Consider the following 22,134-nt stretch of genomic DNA (forward strand, 5'->3'; position numbering starts at 1 on the left):
AGTTATTTTGTACAAAATTCATCTACTTTATTGCTGGTCCTAAATATTATTTTCTACCATATTTAATCATTGAAATCTAGTTTATTTTATTTTATTTAAGCTATGCTATGTTCCCTTGCTATGCCTATACCACTGAATAAAATGCCTGATATTTAGGGGCACATTTACAAAGCTCGAGTGAAGGATTCGAATTAAAAAAACTTCGAATTTCGAAGTGTTTTTTGGGCTACTTCGACCATCGAATGGGCTACTTCGACCTTCGACTACTACTTTGACTTCGAATCGAACGATTCGAACTAAAAATCGTTCGACTATTCGACCATTCGATAATCGAAGTACTGTCTCTTTAAGAAAAACTTCGACCCCCTACTTCGGCAGCTAAAAGCTACCGAAGTCAATGTTAGCCTATGGGGAAGGTCCCCATAGGCTTGCCTGTGATTTTTTGATCGAAGGATATTCCTTCGATCGTTGTATTAAAATCCTTCGATCGTTCGATCGCAGGATTTGCGCTAAATCGTTCGACTTCGATATTCGAAGTCGAACGATTTTAGATCCTAGTCGAATATCGAGGGTTAATTAACCCTCGATATTCGACCCTTAGTAAATCTGCCCCTTAATTTATTTCCTATAATTTAAGGCAAATTTGTTAAAAAAATTAAATTACCAATTCGAGGGTGGTTCTATAATAGGGGGGTTCTAATGAGTTAACACGGAACTATGAGTTCTTTTAACCAATGTAGTTTTTGACATTTTATTTTAACTTAATTATATAGATTTTGTTCCTACATTCTGTAATTTTTAAGCATTCCATCCCACCTTATCCTGCATAAATTAGTAATTAGTAGTACTTTAATGTGTAAGGTTAAAAAATATTAATAGCCACACGATTCAACCTTTCATTCATAAAATTCTTGTTTATCTTCGTAAAATTCCTATTTATCTTGATCCAGAGGAAGGCAAAAAAACCTCATCTGAAGCTGTGTCCAGTGTGCTTCAGAGGGGGGAAAAAATTCCCTCCTGACTCCAATATGGCAATCGGATAAATCCCTGGATCAGTAGTGAACTGTGTGCAGTATTGTTGTTAGACTATACTCTAGTTTCCTATTTCATGTTTTACTTTCTGTTTATTTCTATTTAATTGCCTATACAATTACAGGTTGTCTTGATAAATTCCTGTTTTTAATAAATCCATATTTAAATAAGAGTCCTTTAGTTATATACCTTAGCCAAACATAACCTACATAAATGAAATAACTGGAGTTAGAATGAAAGGTGGGGATAATATTAAAGTGTACTGTGTGGTGCAAATAGGGGAGCTCCCGCTATGAGGCTAGTTGAGGTACTTGCCTCAGACAGTAATGCCTATGGGTTACAGGGGAGGCAAAAAGTTGTTCCTAGTACCCTTAAGTGTCAACTTTATCTTTTTTAAAGGGGAATTAATACTATTTCAGTGGAGAGTGAGAAATTTCTCTGCACAATGATGCAGCCCACTTCTACCTGGTTAAAAGGTAACCACGCTGGTTAAAAGGGGTGGCATCGGGTAGGCTGCCTCAGGGTGGAAGTGAGGGCAGAATCACCCCTGGGTGCAAAGGTTTTAGGACCAATGGTGATGCTGGATTCATGGTGATACAGGACCCAATAGTAGGAGCTGACGGTGAATGACACTAGTATAGATAATAGGGCTAGAGGTGAGGAGCCGATAAAATGGATGGACCATTGATAGGTGGTGATGATTTAGCCAGGGAATAATGGAAATGGTGAGTGATAGACCATTGGTGTGGGGGACAAAGGCTGATGGTAATGACTATTGGCAAGTGTTAGAAGAGGGTGATGGCAGAAGCAGGGATGAATAAAAAAACGCCAAAGGCAGAGTTTTATATCAAGGGCCAAACCCTGGGGCAGATGGCAACTGATGGAACCTCCGGTAGGCCAAAATTAAGATGAAAGAGATATAATGAGGACAGAAGACTGGAAGTCATGGAATTGATAATGGGGCCTGATGTTTGTTGTGGCATGGGGACGATGGTAGGGTATAAGATCACCATCAGTGCCAAAAGGTCTAGAAATGGCTGGAACCTGTGAAATTTAATCCAGACATGCCATATCTTGAAGAGATACCAGATCACCTGATGTGATAGTATGTTTCAGGGACTCCAAGAATGATGGTGGCTCCTCACATGTCTTCTTAAAATCCACAGGTGACAACTGCAGTTAAACAAAATATAAATTAGTTTGTTACCAAAAAAAAAAATGTAAGTAAAGTAGATGGCATTAGTAAAATACAAAATATTGAGTGCAATTGTATTTGTTGTGGAATGCCATAGAGAGTTTTCCACAGAGTTAATAAACCTAGGCCTAGTCCTAACCGGCTATGTAGATACTGTAGTACAGGAAGACACTGGTCTCTAGCCCTGAATATGTATTAAAACACAACATCTAGAGATTTCAAGCTAAGTGCCTATTCATAATAAGCAGTAGCCTACCAAAACACATGTAGTCATGTACTTACTGCTTTTGGCTGGGAAGGAGGTGGTAGAGTCCGGTTTTCTATTTGCACCCAATCAATGGCATTAAAAAATGGGTGTTCCCGAATATTTCCATTGCAGCCCAGTCGTTCTTTCGGATTTTTCTTCAGGAGCTAAAGAAAGAAAACATTATCAGATGTTTATTGCTACGGTAATATGAAGCTACACACATGTCAGCACAGGGATTTTGTCCAATTGCCTATACACTATTCAGCAAACAGGAATATCCAGTTAGTGTCACTGCTAGATCTCTAGGAACAGTATCAGTTCTCTGGGAAATGATATAATATAGCAGAACTAGTTATACCCTCTCCATAAATTCCAATACTTACCATTCGCAGGAGATCTTGCAATTCGGGGCTGAACCTTATCAGAATGCATGGCTGTTCAAGAAGAATCGACAAACGGCATTCTGTACTGTTGCCGTACTCTATGAATGGTGAGGTCCCACATGCCATTTTAGATACGATGATCCCTAATGCCCACCAGTCTACTCCTCTATTATATCTCTTCTCTTGTAACACCTAGATTTGAAGAAAAAAAAAGATTGTTGTTAAAATCCTCTAGTGCATGCATTTAACTAAACCTTTGCTCTTTCTGTAACTCTCTCATGTGCTGAAGGTGTTCACATGTGTAGTAAACTCCCAGCAATTACTCTAGGGTGCATGTGTCCCACCCTGGGCAGCACACTGGTTACCTGGGAACAGTTAAAATGTTATGTAGGAAGGAACCCAGAGCATGCTATCTGAGACCCCACCTAGTGATTGACTTTTGTTCCCCTTTTAATCTGAATTGCTTTGTATAGAAAAAATCATATACCAGCAAAACACAAAAAAAATTAAAAATATTTTTTAGTTGAGTATTTAAATGCATGAAAAAGACATAAGTTTAAGCACAACTTAGAGAATCTATGACCTCTCTGCTATAAGCATTTAAATTAAATCACAGTCACATACCTCTGGGGCCATAAAGGGCAGTGTTCCTTTTGCGCCTTTGATTTTTTTCTTTCCAAACACGCCCTCAGCTGCCAAACCAAAGTCGACGATCTTTATATGTCCCTCGTTGGTTACCAGGACATTAGCTGGTTTAAGATCCCTGCAAGGTAAACATTAGGGTTAAAAAATTAAAAGGAATTGAGAAAGAGCAGGTAAGTAGTGTGAGAGGTCAGTGATAGGGGCCCATTTACTTAGCTCGAGTGAAGGAATAGAATAAAAAAAACTGTGAATTTGAAATGATTTTTTTGGCTAGTTCGACCATCGAATTGGCTACTTCGACCTTCGACTATGACTTCGAATCGAACGATTCGAACTAAAAATCGTTCGACCATTCGATAGTCGAAGAACTGTCTCTTTAAAAAAAACTTTCGACCCCCTACTTCGCGACCTAGAACCTACTGAAGTGCAAAGTTAGCCTATGGGGAAGGTCCCCATAGGCTTTTTAATGTTTTTTAGGTAGAAGAAAAATCGTTCAATCGATGAATTAAAATCCTTTGAATCTAACGATTCAAAGGATTTAATCGTTCGATCAAGTGATTTTTCGTTCGATCAAACTATTTGCGCTAAATCCTTCGACTTCGATATTCGAAGTTGAAGGATTTAACTTCGATGGTCGAATATCGAAGGGTTAATTAACCCTCCATATTTGACCCTATCTAAATCTGCCCCTAAATGTTGGGAGTCAGCCAGTACTACCTCTTCCCCAAATTCATGGGGTGTTACAGTTTGTTTAATACTCTGTGTAATACTCCATTTTCTTAATACTCTATTTTTAATACTTTCTTACTGATATCCCGGCAGTGATTTCAATGCATTGCAATAAAAGGAGTATAACATACAGGCGGCAAAATGCACCATGTGCCATTTGCACAAGATTAATTTTATTTGAGAGAACAATGGAGTTTGCAGAAACAATATATGAACAGAAAGATAATATATGGGATGTTTGTAAATTTTACATACCGATGAATAATCCCTTTAGAGTGGAGAAACTGGAGGCCGCACACCAGTTCTGCTGCGTAGAATCTTTGGAGAAAAGAAATTAACATTTCCATAGTGAGTGTTTGCTTTGTTTATACTATAGTTATTATTATAACGGTGCTTTGGCCCTGCTGTAATATATGAGGGCCCACTATCTCAAGGATAGGCACACTTGTAGGACTGCTATGGGACATAAAACCATGGCCCTTACAGCTCAATGCAAGGGATTGCCCTAGTCCTTCAAGCATTCAGCATTCTGAATGACGGTCACATCTCCATGTGTCTTAACAAAGGCTGCACTCCATACAGGGTGAGACACAACTCTTTTTGCAACATTCTAGCAATTTTAATGAGGTGATGAGTAAATTGAATAAAACAAGATGCTTTGTACATATTTGCTTGCTGTAGGGACAGTGGATTTACTGCAATGGGAAGTGAAGCTACTGGACAGCACTTTATAGAAGAGAAAGATATTGTTTGTTGTGCCATTACAGATATATTACATACATAGATTCCCTAGGTGATTTCCTTTACAAAAACAAAAGATGAAAATCAGTTGGCTGAAGATTCCGAATGCTGACCTCTTTCCATCCTTCCTTCTGCATGTACTCTAGGCCAGCTCCTGCTCTGTTACCCCATTACAAACACATAAAGTCACTTACGTTACTAAGTCCTTCTCCAGCTGGCCGGCATTCTTGATGACATTTCTTAGGGTCCCTCCACTGACATACTCCATAGCGAGCAGAGCATGCCGCTGGTTAAAGAAACAAAAGGCAAAATTACTAAACTACAAGCACATATGGCTGAAAACATGTGATTACAGATTTTTGCACAAAGTGTCTTTTTTAGAGACATGAATGTGTGCGCACAGTAGCAACATTTTTGGTCAATGTCCTTGTGTACTAAATAAATGATCAATTAGTAGTTAGGTAGGTTTTACTTGGACAAAATGCTACAGGTGGCATTTTCTGAAGAATACTACTTTGGAGTTCAAGGAAAATGTAAAAAGGTAATTGGGGTTTTTTCTACACATTTTGTGGTTCTCTGGTATAGTAAGAGTATTCTTATATAAAGTTGCAAATATGGTATCCCAGGTACTCCACTGCAGATTCCGTGACCCACCCTGTTTACATCCTGCCCTCTTTGGGAATACTTAAAGTTAACCTAAATGTGAAATACCCTATAAAGTTAGTGATGATATGTTGTACCTGTGTTTGGAATGATCCATGACCTTGGCAAAGGTAGGGGCATCCAGCAGCCGTCTTCAGTACCCGGGCCTCAGTGATGATGTCGGACATGTTGGTCTTGTCGCTCTTCTTGATGACCTTGATGGCCATATGTTGGCTCCTGTTAGGAAAAGATACCAACCATACCTAAAAAAGGCAGAATAAGAAATAAAATGTTAGAAGGTCACTTCTATGATCCATGGCTGGATTTCACCATAGGCCACTTTTGTGCTACTCCTCCACAAGCCAGTTCCAAATTGTTTCTCATTATATCTATATAATACACAAAAGCCATGAATATCCTGTAAATTATATCCTTATAAACGGTGAGTTCTGATGTCATCAGTTATAAACGGTGAGTTCTGATGTCATTTCTGTCACATGACTCATTGAAACTTGTGTATTATAATAAATAAAGTACCCCCAGTTGTAAAATATGAGGATATTAGAAGTTACCTTGGAGTTCCATGACCTGTATAAAAACACTCGGCCTTCGGCCTTGTGTTTTTATATGGTCATGAAACTCCTCGGTGACTTATAATATCCTTATATTTTACAAGAGGGGGTACTTTATTCACTATATATATTACCAAAAATATTCATCCCAAGACATTTGCTAGTGATACATTTATGAAAAGAACCCGCCTTTTAGGTCAGAATACTTGCCTCTAGACCAGGGTCTATCTGGCCTTTCCTTAACAGTTATTTATAATGTCTCAGTAAAGATATATAAAAAAAGAGGGGGATTGATCAATGCACATTCCTTGGTCTCCTGTTTGATAAGTAGTTTAGTATCTCTGGAAGTACATGTATTTACAAAAACAGGGTTTTTAGTTACAAAGTTGTGATTATAAAATTGGTAAGCCACCATACCACGTTAAGTTAAACCCCATAAAAGGTCAGGGTAAACTTCATTAAAGATATATAGGAATTCCCTGCTTCTTATATTCCTTAATACTATATTAGAAAACACAGGTATGGTTACCCAGAAGCCCAGCACTTACTTTGCCGAATGTTCCACTCCCAAGCTCAGCATGGATGGTGCAGTTGCTGATTGCTACTGGGAGAGGAAGCTCTTCTTCCACACGGGGCCTCTTTAATCCACTTCCTCCTTCTGAGAGAAATGCTATAAACAAATTTAAAGAATGGTAATTAGTAGTTACATGGGTTGTCCACCTTTGAGTTAACTTTTAGGGTAAGGGCACATGGGGAGATTCAGGGAGATTTAGTTGCCTGGTGACTAATCGCCTCTTCTTCTGGGCGACAATCTCCCCGAATTGCTTTCCCCTGCCTTCCCGCTGGCTATAATGAGAAATCGCCAGCCTCGCGAGGAAACTTCGGGCAACTTTGGAAAAAGAAGCATTGCGAGTGCCATCCTGCTGGCGATTTCTCATTATTGTCACCCAGAAGAAGAGGCGATTAGTCGCAAGGCGACTAAATCTCCCCGAATCTCCCCGTGTGACCTTACCCTAAGTATGATGTAAAGAGGGATTTTCTGAGACAATTTGCAATTGGTTTTCAATTTTTTATTTGTGTTTTTTTCGTTATTTAGCTTTTTATTCAGCAGCTCTCCAGTTTACAGCAGCAGCAATTGGGTTGCTATGGTCCAAATTACCTCAGCAACCATGCAGTGTTTTGAATAAGAGACTGGAATATGAATAGGAGAGGGCCTAAATAGGAGAATAGTAATAAAAAGTAGCAAGAACTATGAATTTGTGTAGCCTTTCAGAGCATTTGTTTCTTAGATGGGGTCAGTGACCCCCATTTGAAAATTGGAAAGAGTCAAAAGAAAAAGGCAAACAATTCAAAAACTATAAAAAATAAATAATTAAGACCAATTGAAAATTTGCTTATAATTAGCCATCCTATAACATACTAAAAGTCACCTTGAAGGTGAACCACCCCTTTAATGGAAAAAATAAGCGCAACAGGAATAATAATTCTTCTCTGCAAAAGTTTTTGCAATAGAAGCAGCCATTCACTAAACAGATACAAACATATATTGACACCAATAAATAGACACCTGCAGATATTTACTATCACACATCTATATATATATAGATAAATAAACAAATATATGATATATATAGTTACACTGATACAGATTAACAGAGAGACACAGTTAAATATATAATATATCACTTCTTTAGATAACCAACTGACAAATATATTTTGACAGTTGAAATAGACTGAGATCATTTAACTGATACAGATCATTAATACTTTTTCCACTAAAAAATCATTTAAACCCAATGGAATTGTTTTGCCACCAATGAGGATTCATTATATTTTAGGATTAGGTACAAAAAACAGTTGATGCAGACGTATTAAATCACCCGGTTCTACTTACGTTCTGTTGAGGAGCTGCGTCTGGGTCTTTTTCCTCCTTGGATTTTTATTTGCTCCTTGTCTGAGCTGCTCCCGTGTTTTTTCACCTTTTTGCTCCTTTTTCTCCCACTTCTTTGCTCGGTGCTGCTCCTGTCGTCGATTCGTCTCTTCATCTTGACGGTACCAATAAGATCTCAAATATTGGACTAAAGTTGGTTTTCTTCTTTCTTCAAAAGCAACCTCAACTAAAGTTTGTGAATTTGCTTTCAGCTGCAAAAATAAAAATCGCTTTTCCGCACAGTAAAATCGCTTTGAATCACTTGGAAATCCGCAAATCACCAAGAGATGCTCTCTGGTCTGAGACAAACCAAAGTACTGATCCCAACTGCCACTGGTACTTGTCTCTAGACCTCTGATTCCAACTGCCACTCTGGCATGTGACATAGCCTGCATGCAATGGCATCTGAATGTAAAACTGTGCACCCCCCCCATAGAAGCTCAGGTCCAGTCAAAATATTATCAGTGGACTTTAAAGGGGTTGTTAATTTGCAGTTGGTTTTCATTTGTTATTATTTATTGGTTTTGACGAATTTCGATTTGTATTCAGCAGCTCTCCAGTTTGCAATTTCACCTGGTTGCTAGGGTCCAAATAACCCTAGCAACCATGCATTGATTTGAATAACAGACGGGAATGTGAATAGAGGAGAAGCCTTGAATAGAAAGATGAGTAATAATAAGTAGCAATAACAATACATTTGTAGCCTTACTGAGCATTTGTACCGTGACCTGTATCCCCACACATTGGATCAGGGAAAGCACTAAACATAAATCCCTATTAGTCTGTGATCCCTACACTACAGACCAGTCTTGCCTGAGGGGAGAGCTACCCCCTTGCTATCCCTCCTAGTTGGAGCCAGGCTGCTCTTGCTAAACTAGCTCTATCTGCTTCATTTTCCTAGAAAGTGCTGGTACAGAGAACTACCCTGTCATGAATACACCTCATTCACGGGGTCCCTGTATCCCTGACTTTACCAAGGCATTATCTTTACTGGGGTCTGAGCACCAGACCCCCATTTGCAACCACTTCCTCCTTGAGTGACAGGGGGAAAGAGGAAGTCCCGCCCTCTGTCCAGCACTAGTGGCAGGAACTTGTCATCAGCCTCTGGGCCAGTGATACGCTGTACACATTATGCTAATAAGCTACAGTAGTCACATGGGCTTTTGCTTAGCAACCAGAGTACAAGGAAGTGTTGGCATGTTAAGCCATAGGGGAGCATATGGGTCCCTACATGTACAAACTACATACACAACATTTACAGATATGCAGAACATTGTAAGGATTCGAGCAGTAGGACTGGTACAGTTATCTTAACAGTAACTGAGAGTACTTATATAAGTCTTTGTAAGAAGAATGTGTGCAGGTGCCTCCAGTACAGGTCCGGACTGGCAATCTGTGGGTTCTGGCAAATGCCAGAGGGGCTGCTATAAGGTCCCATAGAAAGTCAGTATTTAGTGGTCTGGTGGGGGCTGTTTGGACCTCTGTGTGGGCTGATTGGGCCTCTGTGTACCTGAAATGCCAGGGCCTATATTAATTCTCAGTCCGGACCTGCTCCAGTAGCACTACTGAGTTGATTCCATGTGACAGAACTATCAGTGATGTGTCAGTATGGACATGATTCTCACCTATGTTTATGATTTCACAACTATCCCAAACATGTGTGTACCTGTACAGCAGACACCATATTCAGGGCCGCCATCAAGGGGGCACAGGGAGGACAGTTGCCCCAGGCCTGAAGGGTTTGGTGTCTAAGGGGGCCTGGCCATGCTTCACTTACTTGATTAGCCGGGCCCCCCTACTTTCAGCTTCCTGCCAGCTTCAGACAGCAGCTAAGTGCACGCAAGATTCTCCCTGGGGCCGGGCCATGCTTCACATATTTGATTAGCCGGGCCCCCTGCTTTCAGTGTGCTGCCAGCTCCTGCATGCAAGATTTTGTCCTGTTCAGATTTTCTGTACCCTCATTGGTTCTTTAAGGATAAGTCCCGGTAAAGCTGTAAATGGATTGGATAGTGGAAGAAGAAACTTCCCCTTCAGCCTATCCAATCCCAATGCAGCTTTACCGGGACTAATCCTTAAAGAACCAATGAGGGCACAGAAAATCTGAACAGGACAAAATCTTGCGTGCAGGAGCTGGCTAATCAAGTATGTGAAGCATGGCCGGACCCCTCTTAGACACAAAACCCAGGCAAGCTATTTTTTTTAAAAAATTTTGGGGGGCCTGGTCACCAAGTTTTTTTAACTTAAAGGAGGCCACCAATGGCTTTTTATAACTTGTTGGGGGTTCCGGCCATCAATGTTTTTTTTTTTAAAATTGAAGGGGGTCCTGGTCACCAGTGGATTTTAATAACTTGTGGGGGGGGCAAGCCATCAATTTTTTTTTACTTTTAGGGGGGTAACCTGATCACAAATGGCTTTTTATAACATGTGGGGGGGAGGGGGCTTACCGCCAATGGCTTTTTATAGCTTTGGGGGTTTAATGTTTTAGCTCTGATGAGTGTGTGGCCTTTTTACTGTGGGGTGGTTGAGATATGGGGTGGGGCTTGAGGGTTGGCGGGGACCAGGGGGCACAGAAAATGTTGCCGTACAGCGCCCCGTGATGTCTAAAGGCAGCCCTGGTTATCTTAACAGTAACTGAGAGTACTTATATAAGTCTTTGTAAGAAGAATGTGTGCAGGTGCCTCCAGTAGCACTACTGAGTTGATTCCAGGTGACAGAACTATCAGTGATGTGTCAGTATGGACATGATTCTCACCTATGTTTATGATTTCACAAACCCCATGCAACAATAAACTAAATAAATGTTATATATTTGCCCTGTCTGACCCCCGTTTGAGTGTCTTCAGTGTGTTGGGCCCTTAGTTTGGTGTTTGTGGTGAAGGGAGCAAGTGGTGTGTTTTGTTTTGGGGCCGTTAAGCAGAAAGAGGGTTACAAGAGCTGTCACGTTGTTCCAAGGTGTAAAATGTGATATATTTAATTAGATTCCAAAGGTAAACGCTGTGTGAGCACTGTTGGCATCTGTAATTGTGTAGCAACCTCTGTAATGAAGAGACTAACCTTAAAGGGGTGGTTCACTTTTAGTATGTTGTTGAACGGCTAATTCTAAGCAACTTTTTAACTGGTCTTCATTATTGAGAGACTAGGAGAATAAAGATTTAGTGAGGAGAGGAAGAAAATAGTACTGAGAGTGGACCCCTGGTCTAAGGTTTGTTGGTGGGACAGAAGAGGAATGTGACATATACAGAGAGGTCTGTGATTGGGGAGTAGGTATGAATATTAAAGATTACCAACAGCAAGGGGGATGAAGGCTATGAAATGCTTAAAGGAGAACTAAACCCTAAAAATGAATAGGGCTAAAAATGCAGTGTTTGATATAGTGAACATTTTGCACCAGCCTAAAGTTTCAACTTGTCAAAAGAAGAAATGATCCAACTTGTCACAGGGGGTCACCATCTTGACACTCACATGCTCAGTGGGCTCTGAGCAGTTGTTGAGAAGCTAAGCTCAGTAGTCGTCACAAATTATCCAGTAGAAAATTAGAAAATTAGGTTGGCCTGTTGCACTGGTTTCTGTATTGCCATGTAGTAATTATCCATATTAATTACTGATCAGCCTTATATTGCAACATTTGTATTCTATGTGTACTGTATATTTTGAGTCGGTCCCTAAGCTCAGTAAGTGAAAGCAGCACAGGGAATGTGCAGTAAATCAGCAGAAAAGAAGATGGGGAGCTACTGGGGCATCTTTGGAGGCACAGATTTTCCCTGCTAAAGGGCTTTGGTTGTCTGAAGCCCAAAACATAATGTACAACATTTCTAGCCTACATTTTTAGTTTAACTTTCCTTGTCCTTTAATAAGTATAGGGCTTATACATAGGGGTAGAGTTGATACCCAGGAGGCATTACATTGGCCTAGCATGTAAAATATTGTCTACCAATGGGTGTTCTTATACCCCAGTTTTATTTAGAGAATTTTTAAATCTGCTCGATAGGCTGGGGCACCACACTGCTGCATTTTTTTGAATGCATTTTTATTGCTATTTATTCTTTTAGCACTTATTTTTACACTTTTGCATTCGGTGCATTTGCTTCCAGGTCAAAAGCATACCCTATGAGGGCACATCCTGATGCCTGCAACTCTTTGGAGGTCCATCAGTTTTCCCGACCTTGAAGGCCTTCGGATCGAACAGGGAGGGACTATGCGGCAAAGGGCGCCTGAAGACCCTTGCCCCTGAGATGCCTTTTGACTGGGGAGTTGGGGATAAGTGGGCTCCCCCTGCCCTTGACGAAGGGGTGTCTGAAGACTCCAGTGTCGGACTGGGCCGGCGGGACACCGGGAAAAACCCCGGTGGGCCCCGGGCTCTTGTGGGCCCCGCCGGCCCAGACCCGCTACTTAGTGGGGCGGCGCGACCCCACTTTGTTCGGGGTAGAGTAGAATATCTGCGCATGCGCAAAAAGGTAGCTCAGCGCGCGTGCGCACAAACGCGGCACCGCACGCATGCGCACTCGTCCCCTGAAGCACTCCGGAGCGGCAGCGGCGGCCGAAGGGGGGCCCTGGGGCAGTAGCCCCGGTGGGCCCCACGCCTCCCAGTCTGACCCTGGAAGACTCTAGATCTTTTTTGTGGCTTTTGGCCAGGGACCCAGAAGTTTTGGACTTTTTGTAAGCTGGGTGAGAAGCACATTGGGGTTCAATTCAAATAAAACTTTCTACCAGTGGGTCCAGTATTAAATATTCAACCCCAAGTTCAGTTCAGGCACCCCTCTCAATACCTTCCCTAATTTGCCCAGTTACCCCCAGACCACAGTTGCATCCTCCAGACATCCTAGCTTCCCTCCAATCTGCCACTGCAGCAATCTGATCCACACCCTCACCCATTGCAGTTGCAAAGGTTACAACCCTAAACAAGCATTTCTGTCCATGTGGATATAGTCTTCTGCCTTTCTCATTGATAGTATGTTGGTATAATATGGCATATCAGTCCCCCAGCGAAAGAGTTTCTTTGCTTAAAGGGGTTGTTCACTTTTAGTATGATGTAAGGACTGATATTCTGAGACAATTTCCAATTGGTTTTCATTTTTTATTATTTGTGGTTTTTGAGTTATGTAGCTTTTTATTCAGCAGCTCTTGCAATTTCAGCAATCTCGTTGCTAGGGTCCGAATACCCTAGCATCTATGCATTAATTTGAATAAAAGACTGGAATATGAATAGGAGAGGGCCTGAATAGACGAGTAATACAAAGTAGCAATAACACATTTGTAGCTTTGTGGAGCATTTGTTTTTAGATGTGGTCAGTGACCCCCATTTGTAAAAAGAGTTACAAGAAGAAGAAGGAAATAACCCCTAAACCATAAAAAGGAAGCAATGAAGACCAATTGAAAAGTTGCTTAGAATTGGCCATTCTATAACAAAGTAAAAGTTAATTTAATGGGGAACCACCCATTTAATAAAATTTACTCTTGACTCAACAATTTAGAAATACCTTGAGCTACAGAATTAAGGCAAACTCTACTACTAACTGCATTGGCAAAGAACAATAGTACAATTAGGATATGTGAATGTCAAATAGTAAAGGATTATAGCTGCAGATGGAATGTTTTTCACAAGCAATAGATCAACTTGTTACATAAAAACTAATTTCTGCATATTTGTTTGTCTTCCTCTAACATAATGCGAATAGGCAAAAGTTATAGGGGATAAATGCTGTGGAAATGGATACCATTTGCAGTAATCAAGAAATATTTGAAAGACTATAAAATATCACTTAATTTTCTCTTGGCTGTAGAAAAGTTGGAATAAATTTAGATGATGCAGTACTCACAATGAATTTCCATGATATAATTTGCATTAATGCATTACATATTTCCATAATGCCTTCCATGTTATTTGTTGCATTTTCTGATTGTGGAAGGAATTATGCCACAAAAAGGTGGCAAATCATCTGATAGGATTCATTTGCTAGACATATTTTGTATATCAAGAGCATTCCTTGACATCAGTAGTTTTTTAGGCAGAAAACCATGGAAAATTATTCAGACTGTCATAAAGTTGTCAAGTTTTGCTGAATTGAAAATGACCTATTCATATTTTTCTCAGCAAATATTTTTATTCAAATCCACGTGATTAGATTTGAATTTATTTGAATTAGTAATATATCAGCATACAGTTTATATATAAATGAAGTTCAAAACACACACTCCAATATCAGTGAACCATCATGTTTTATTGGGTATTTAGTGGATCGTGTGCTTTGGGCCCCGGTTGATCTCAGATGACTGAACTGTTGGCCAAGATCTTCCTGGGGGTTTATTCCAAATATTCTGCCATTCAGCTGTATTTGTAGCCAAAGCAATATTATTATATAATGATTAAAAAGTATATATATGTCACTTGACTCCTCAGTGACATCTAATAGCTTTATAAATTACAGGAGGGGTGCATTATATACTATATTAACCATTCCCAGATTTCTGGTTCGCCACAAAGGCCTTGGCCTAGGGTGACAGACATTTTCTGACGATTTTTATTTCTTCTAAAGCTGTGCCATTTTTCAAGGATTTTACTCAAATCCCTTTAGAAATCCATGTTCTATTTATTTGGCAGGGCCCCAGCCAAGGGTCAGGTAGAGAGAGCTAAGAAGCTGGGACCCTAGGAAACCCTGCCAGCTCAGTAGTTTGTGTCCCTGTTAGTTCTGAGCTCTGGCACTTATGCATGTAGACACATTTAACTCTAATTCTGATGTACCTGGAACTTGGATCCTGAATGAATATTTTAGGGTTTGGTGAAACTGTACAGGTACAGGTAATGGACCTGTTATCCAGAATGCTCGGGACCTGGGGTTTTCAGGATAGCGGATCCTATCCTATCCTGTATTATTGGGTATTTAGTGGATTGTGTGCTTTGGGCCCCAGTAGATGATTGAGATGTTGGCCAAGATCTTCCTAGGGGTTTAATCCAAGTATTCTGCCATTCATCTGTATTAGCCAGTGATCCCCAACCAGTAGCTTGTGAGCAACTTGTTTCTCTCCAACCCCTTGGATGTTGCTCCCAGGGTCCTCAAGCAGGTGCTTATTTTTGAATTCCAAGCTTGAAAGCTAATTTTAATTGCATAAAAACTAAGAATATTGCCAAGTAGAGCCTCTTGTAGGTTGCCAGTCCACACAGTGGCTACCAAATAGCCAATCGTAGCCCTTATTTGGCACCCCAAAGAACTTTTTCATGCTTGTGTTGCTCCCTAACTCTTTTTACATTTGAATGTGGCTCACGGGTTAAAAAGGTTGGGGATCCCTGGTATTAGCCAATAGCCAAAGCAATATTATTATGTGATGATTAAAAAGTATATATCTGTCACTTGGCTCCTCAGTGACATCTAATAGCTTTATAAATTACAGTAGGGGAGCATTATATACTATATTAGCCATTCCTGGATTTCTGATTTGGCCACAAAGGCCTGGGCCTAGGGCGGCAGAGATTTGGGGACGAACCTGGGGACTGGGTGGGAGACTTTGACAGTTGTTTGAATCTTTCTCACATCCAGTCCCCAGTACTGGTGATTGGGGGAACTGCAGAAGTAGCAGTGTAGAGTAGGTGAGGGAGGTGCAAGCAGGGGGTCGTGTGTGAGTGAGGGTTGAGAGTGGCTATGGGGCGCATGAGTTTTAAAACCAGCCCTGAAATTAGCATAATACTGACTTTTAGCCTCAAGAAAGTATTGTGCAAATTTGCCTAGGTATGTTCAATGGCCCAACAACTACATCCAACCATGAGGACATTTTAGCTTATTTGAAAAATTAGCTTCGGCCATCTCATGATAATATTTGGGGACTGACTTTAGATTGCTCCATTAGCTAGTTTTTTTAAATTACAGCAAGTTTGCAGTTTGCAGAGAAAGGTCCACATGCAGAATTAACACATACCTCCCAACTGTTCCGTTTTGAACAGCACAATCCCTCTTTTGACAGCTCAACCCCCTGTCATGGATTTGAACTGTTAAGGCTCCTGCAATGCTGCCCCCCCTCGCCGACTTACCTGTCGGGAGGGGAGGCAAGAACACTAGTGCGGAGAGCGCAATTGCATTAGTAAAGCCGAATTTCCGGTTTAAATTTGGCTCTTAAAGGTACCAGGAGCGGATTTTTGCCACCCCTTGAAACCTCTACGACGTTGCCGCCTCAGGCGAGCGTCTCAGCTTGCTTCATTGGCTGCGCGCCCCTGCCTGTTAGTTCTGAGTTTTGGCACTAATGCATGTAGACACATTTAACCATATTTCTGATGTACCTGGAACTTGGATCCGGAATCAGATCAATATTTTAGGGTTTGGTGAAACTAGAAACAGGGACCAAAAAATAGACAAGTACAAGTATACAGGTATGGGACCTGTTATCCAGAATGCTCGGGAGCCCCCAGGTATAAATTCCGGAAAGATCCGATATCCCTAAAACCCCATTTTTGAGATATCGGATCTTTCTGGAATTTAGATCTTCATACTTTAAGCCTAGTCGAAAATTGTGTATACATTAAATAAACCCAATAGGCTGGGTTTGCCTCCAATGAAGATTAATAATATCTTAGTTGGGATCAAGTACAAGATACTGTTTTATTATTACAGGGAAAAAGGAAATATTTTTTAAAAGTCTGGATTATTTGGAAAAAATGGAGTGTAAGGGAGATGGTCTATCCATAATTCGACGTTTCTGGATAAGGGGTTTCTGGATAACGGATCCTATATCTGAAAAGAAAGAAAAAATGACCCCACTTGCTTCAAACTCGCTCGGCAGTCTCTAGTTAGATTCCAGCTACCTAATAAATATAATCTCAATTGCGTGCAAAATTACTGATTACTTTGTGGTAATCGTATGAATTAAAGAAAAGTGCTTGTGCTATAATTTAACTAGTTAAAATCCCAATTGATTATAAATTAATTAAAATAATGTGATACAATTCATTCCATTATATATCATGGGGTTAAAAAATGTCCCCTCCCTTTTATTTGCTCAAATTTTCATCATCGGGACCAGAGCAATAGGATTGGTGCAGGGGAAATGTAAAAACGATTGTTTGTTTGTCCTGCGCATCCCCAGTGTTTCTGAACTAATGTGGGTGTTGTTGGTCAGCATGCCGCCCCTCTAAAATCCTGCCACACTAGGCCTGGGCCTTGGTGGCCTCTCCACAAATCCGGGCCTGAATGAAACACCTAACAAGTGCCATATTTGCCTCAAGACAGTGTCAATCCAAGTTCAATAACAGGGTTTATCAGCAGTGGACACAGTTGGGTTTAATTAGAACATTGATGTAGATCTGTTAGTAAATGATACTAATCTGAGTGCTACTATTTCTATGCCAAACACTGTCTGAATGTTTTGTGCAGTTTTGATTGTGATTGGTCTCTCTTAATAAAGCTGGCAACATTTTGTCTATTTCAATAAATAAGTTTATATGTATTTAAACTTTAAGATGCTGAAATGCAAACCAAACATTGCACAAACCACACAAAAAGCTGAGTGACAAGTTTGCTGGGAGATGGGAATGCGGTTTATTAGGTCACATGACTTGCTGTGTGTTGTGAGCATTGCATTGAGGAAGGGGCTGAAGTCCTAGCGCCTATATGTGCATGCTGCTCTAAATAAACCAACTGGCTGCAGCTGTTGTTGCACAATTTCAGTATTGTGTGTGATTCCTATTTCCCTAGTTATACATGGCCACTTATAACAAAGTCACTTCCCACAGAGGCATCCTCTCCTGCTGTTACAGCTGCCCCACTGACAGTAGTACAGACTGCATTTCTCTTCCCATTCCAGGGAGGCAAGTACTGCAACTTTACCAAAGATGAACTTAGCAGGATCATCCTGAAATGGAAACAATCACTCCCTTCCATTCACTGTCTTTTACTGACACGTCCCAAAGGACTTCTGGATGTAGCACTGCCAGTTTGTCTATATTGCTACATTAAAGACTAAACTCCTGCTCACATGCCAGTGTCTCTATATTAAACCTTTTTTCTGTACCAGAGCTATAGTAAATCTATCCATGGATGGGTGAATGAGACACATACCTCACCCCTTTAAAACTGAACACATATACAATCCACAGCCTGCATGGCTTATTAGCAATTCATTTAGATGCATGCTGCAGACTGAACTGATTTGTGTGGAGCCATGCATCTAAATGAATTGCTAATTAGCCATGCAGGCTGTGAATACCATATGTGTTCAGTTTTAAAGGGGTAAGGTGGCAACCCTACATCTGTGACGCTAGGATTACTAAGGTATAACTCAGTGGAGGTGTTGGCCAATAAATGGTATGATACACAGAAAACACCATAACAATAGTATTCCTGGATAACTTTATTACAGAAAGAGGAATATCAAACTGAGTAAAGGAAATATTCGCTGATGGGATTTATCTTCAGTCGTCTCAGTTGGTTTCTTCTGTGGTCAAGACTCAAGAATCAATAATCGTGTAGTTCTGTACAACCTGAATGGCATCCAATAATCATTCTGGTACTTTAGGAAAATGACATATGTTTGGCCAAAGGATATCAAGCCTGCCACCACGTCAAGGTAGACTCTCTGAGCAGGTCCCTAACCTATCCTAACAGGGGCGCTGCCACCATGAGGCGACTTGAGAAATTCGCCTCAGACTGGAGCAGCCCACAAGTTAACAGGGGTGGCAAAAAGGCACTCCTGGTAACTTTAAAATCCAAATTTCTCTTTTTAAACTGAAAATTTGGCTCCTCTAGTGCAGAAATCACTAGTGACGCTGCCCCGCTGGACCCACTCTGGCTCAGTAAAAGTAACCCCTGGGGAGCAGGGGGCGGTATCACTAGAATTGCCCCTGTATCCTAACCATCTTATTAGAGAGGCAAAAAGTAAGTATTGTTGGGATATACTTTTTATTTGCACTAAGAACTATTACAGCTAGCGTTTGAGAGAGACATTTCTTCTTCAGTAGGTTCAAGAGGCATTAATAATAAAGATTGCTGGTTGAACCCGAGGAAGAGAAAGGTCTTTTATTTAACAGTGAGCCCTAAAAATTACTGCTAATCTAAATAAATATCACAAATACTAACCTTTCACCTGTGGATTAATATGGCTGCAACTTTTCTGTTTAAATTAGTCTATTTTAGTTATTTTGTACAAAATTCATCTACTTTATTGCTGGTCCTACATATTATTTTCTACCATATTTAATCATTGAAATCAAGTTTAGCTTATTTTATTTAAGCTATGCTATGTTCCCTTGCTATGCCTATACCACTGAATAAAATGCCTGATATTTAATTTATTTCCTATAATTTAAGGCAAATTTGTTAAAAAAAATTAAATTACCAATATATGAGGGTGGTGCTATAATAGGGGGGTTCTAATGAGGTAATACGGAACTATGAGTTCTTTTAACCAATGTAGTTTTTGACATTTTATTTTAACTTAATTATATAGGTTTTGTTCCTACATTCTGTAATTTTTAAGCATTCCATCCTACCTTATCCTGCATAATTTAGTAATTAGTAGTACTTTAATATGTAAGGTTAAAAAACATTGATAGCCACACGATTCAACCTTTCATTCATAAAATTCTTGTTTATCTTTATAAAATTCCTATTTATCTTGATCCAGAGGAAGGCAAAAAAAACCTCATCTGAAGCTGTGTCCAGTGTGCTTCAGAGGGGGAAAAAAATTCCTTCCTGACTCCAATATGGCAATCGGATAAATCCCTGGATCAGTAGTGAACTGTGTGCAGTATTGTTGTTAGACTATACTCTAGTTTCCTATTTCATGTTTTACTTTATAAGAGTCCTTTAGTTATATACCTTAGCCAAACATAACATACATAAATGAAATAATGGAGTTAGAATGAAAGGTGGGGATAATATTAAAGTGTACTGTGTGGTGCAAATAGGGGCGCTCCCGCTATGAGGCTAGTTGAGGTACTTGCCTCAGACAGTAATGCCTATGGGTTACAGGGGAGGCAAAAAGTTGTTCCTAGTACCCTTAAGTGTCAACTTTATCTTTTTTAAAGGGGAATTTAGACTATTTTTGTGCAGAGTGAGAAATTTCTCTGCACAATGATGCACAGGGCCGGCCTTAGGCCAATTGGACCAATTGGGCCCCGCACCTCTGGGGGGCCCCGCACCACAGGGCAGCACAGATAATATTTCCCTCAGCACATGATGCTGCCTGGCCTGCCCCCAACTTTGAGAGTCCAGCCCATCCCCAAATCCATAGGTCTAGCCTGCCCCCAACTCTCATAGGCCCAGCTTTCCTCCAACCTTGATAGGCCCTGCCTGCCCCCAATCCAACCAAGCCTGCTCCCAAGCTGAATCGGCCCAGCCCCAAACTAATTGGCCCAGTCCACTCTCCTATTTCCTCCCTCTCTCTCTTACCCTGTGTGCCCCTATTATGTTACCTTGTCTGCCCCTTTCCTTTCTATTTTGTGCCTGTATGCCCTTATTTTCCTAAATACTTGGTGTGTCAGTAGCCAGCAACACTTTGTCTAGGGGCCCCGCCAACATGGTCCCAATTGGGCCCCACATGTGATAGGACCAGCCCTGATGATGCAGCCCACTTCTACTTTGTTAAAAGGTAACCACGGGGGTTAAAAGGGGTGGCATCGGGTAGGCTGCCTCAGGGTTGAAGTGAGGGCAGAATCACCCCTGGGTGCAAAGGTTTTAGGGCCAATGGTAATGCTGGATTCATGATGATACAGGACCCAATAGTAGGAGCTGCCGGTGAATGACACTAGTATAGATAATAGGGCTAGAGGTGAGGAGCCGATGAAATGGACCATTGATTGGCTGAGGGCCAGAGACAGTAACTGATAGAAAGAGTCAGACAGAACCAGATGGAAAGGCCCATAAATAGGTGGTGATGATTTAGCCAGGGAATAATGGAAATGGTGAGTGATAGAACATTGGTGTGGGGGCAAAGGCTGATGGTAATGACTAGTGGCAAGTGTTAGAAGAGGGTGATGGCAGAGGCAGGGGCTAGTAAAAAAAAACGCTAAAGACAGCGTTTTATATCAAGGACCAAACCCTGGGGCAGATGGCAACTGATGGAACCTCCAGTAGGCCAAAATTAAGATGAAAGAGATATAATGAGGAGAGAAGACTGGAAGTCATGGAATTGATAATGGGGCCTGATGTTTGTTGTGGCATGGGGACGATGGTAGGGTATAAGATCACCATCAGTGCCAAAAGGTCTAGAAATGGCTGGAACCTGTGAAATTTAATCCAGACATGCCATATCTTGAAGAGATACCTGATCACCTGATGTTATAGTATGTTTCAGGGACTCCAAGAATGATGGTGGCTCCTCGCATGTCTTCTTAAAATCGACAGGTGACAACTGCAGTTAAACAAAATATAAATTAGTTTGTCACCAAAAAAATGTAAGTAAAGTAGATGGCATTAATACAATACAAAATATTAAGTGCAATTGTATTTGTTGCGGAATGCCATAGAGAATTTTCCACAGAGTTAATAAACCTAGGCCTAGTCCTAACCGGCTATGTAGATACTGTAATACAGGAAGACACTGGTCTCTAGCCCTGAATATGTATTAAAACACAAACATCTAGAGATTTCAAGATAAGTGCCTATTCATAATAAGCAGTAGCCTACCAAAACACATGTCGTCATGTACTTACTGCTTTTGGCTGGGAAGGAGGTGGTAGAGTCCGGTTTTCTATTTGCACCCAATCAATGGCATTAAAAAATGGGTGCTCCCGAATATTTCCATTGCAGCCCAGTCGTTCTTTTGGATTTTTCTTCAGGAGCTAAAGAAAGAAAACATTATCAGATATTTATTGCTAATATGAAGCTACACACCTGTCAGTAATACCCTCATAGCACAGGGATTTTGTCCAATTGCCTATGCACTATTTAGCAAACAAGAATGTACAGTTAGTGTCACTGCTAGATCTCTAGGAACCAGTATCAGTTCTCTGGAAAATGATATAATATAGCAGAACTAGTTATACCCTCTCCATAAATTCCAATACTTACCATTCGCAGGAGATCTTGCAATTCAGGGCT

The 22,134-nt window shown here is 40.7% G+C and overlaps 2 protein-coding genes across 2 annotated transcripts in view; one reads left to right on the forward strand and one right to left on the reverse strand.

Annotated features, from left to right (window-relative positions):
• rarb.L (retinoic acid receptor beta L homeolog) overlaps positions 1–22,134 on the forward strand; it is a 620,347-nt gene that overhangs the window by 233,997 nt on the left and 364,216 nt on the right. The window lies entirely within an intron of this gene.
• On the reverse strand, positions 595–5,955 carry LOC108718930 (protein kinase C delta type). Its single transcript, XM_041566006.1, has 7 exons — positions 5,710–5,955; positions 5,164–5,255; positions 4,484–4,546; positions 3,482–3,620; positions 2,858–3,049; positions 2,510–2,638; positions 595–2,205 (listed from the first exon to the last, which is right to left on the reverse strand). The coding sequence occupies exons 1-7, from the start codon at positions 5,836–5,838 to the stop codon at positions 2,086–2,088; spliced, it is 864 nt and encodes a 287-aa protein (XP_041421940.1). The 5' UTR covers positions 5,839–5,955; the 3' UTR covers positions 595–2,085.

The sequence above is a fragment of the Xenopus laevis genome, chromosome 6L, assembly GCF_017654675.1.
Source record: "Xenopus laevis strain J_2021 chromosome 6L, Xenopus_laevis_v10.1, whole genome shotgun sequence".
NCBI classification, from domain to species: Eukaryota; Metazoa; Chordata; class Amphibia; order Anura; family Pipidae; genus Xenopus; species Xenopus laevis.

Excerpts from the sequence above, each read along its gene's own strand:
- LOC108718930 (XM_041566006.1), bottom strand. The coding sequence starts at position 5,838 with ATGGCCATCAAGGTCATCAAGAAGAGCGACAAGACCAACATGTCCGAC. Across the intron at positions 5,256-5,709 it reads ATGGATCATTCCAAACACAG|CGGCATGCTCTGCTCGCTAT; the intron begins GTACAACATATC and ends TTCTTTAACCAG. Across the intron at positions 2,206-2,509 it reads CTCCTTCCCAGCCAAAAGCA|TTGTCACCTGTGGATTTTAA; the intron begins GTAAGTACATGA and ends GTTTAACTGCAG.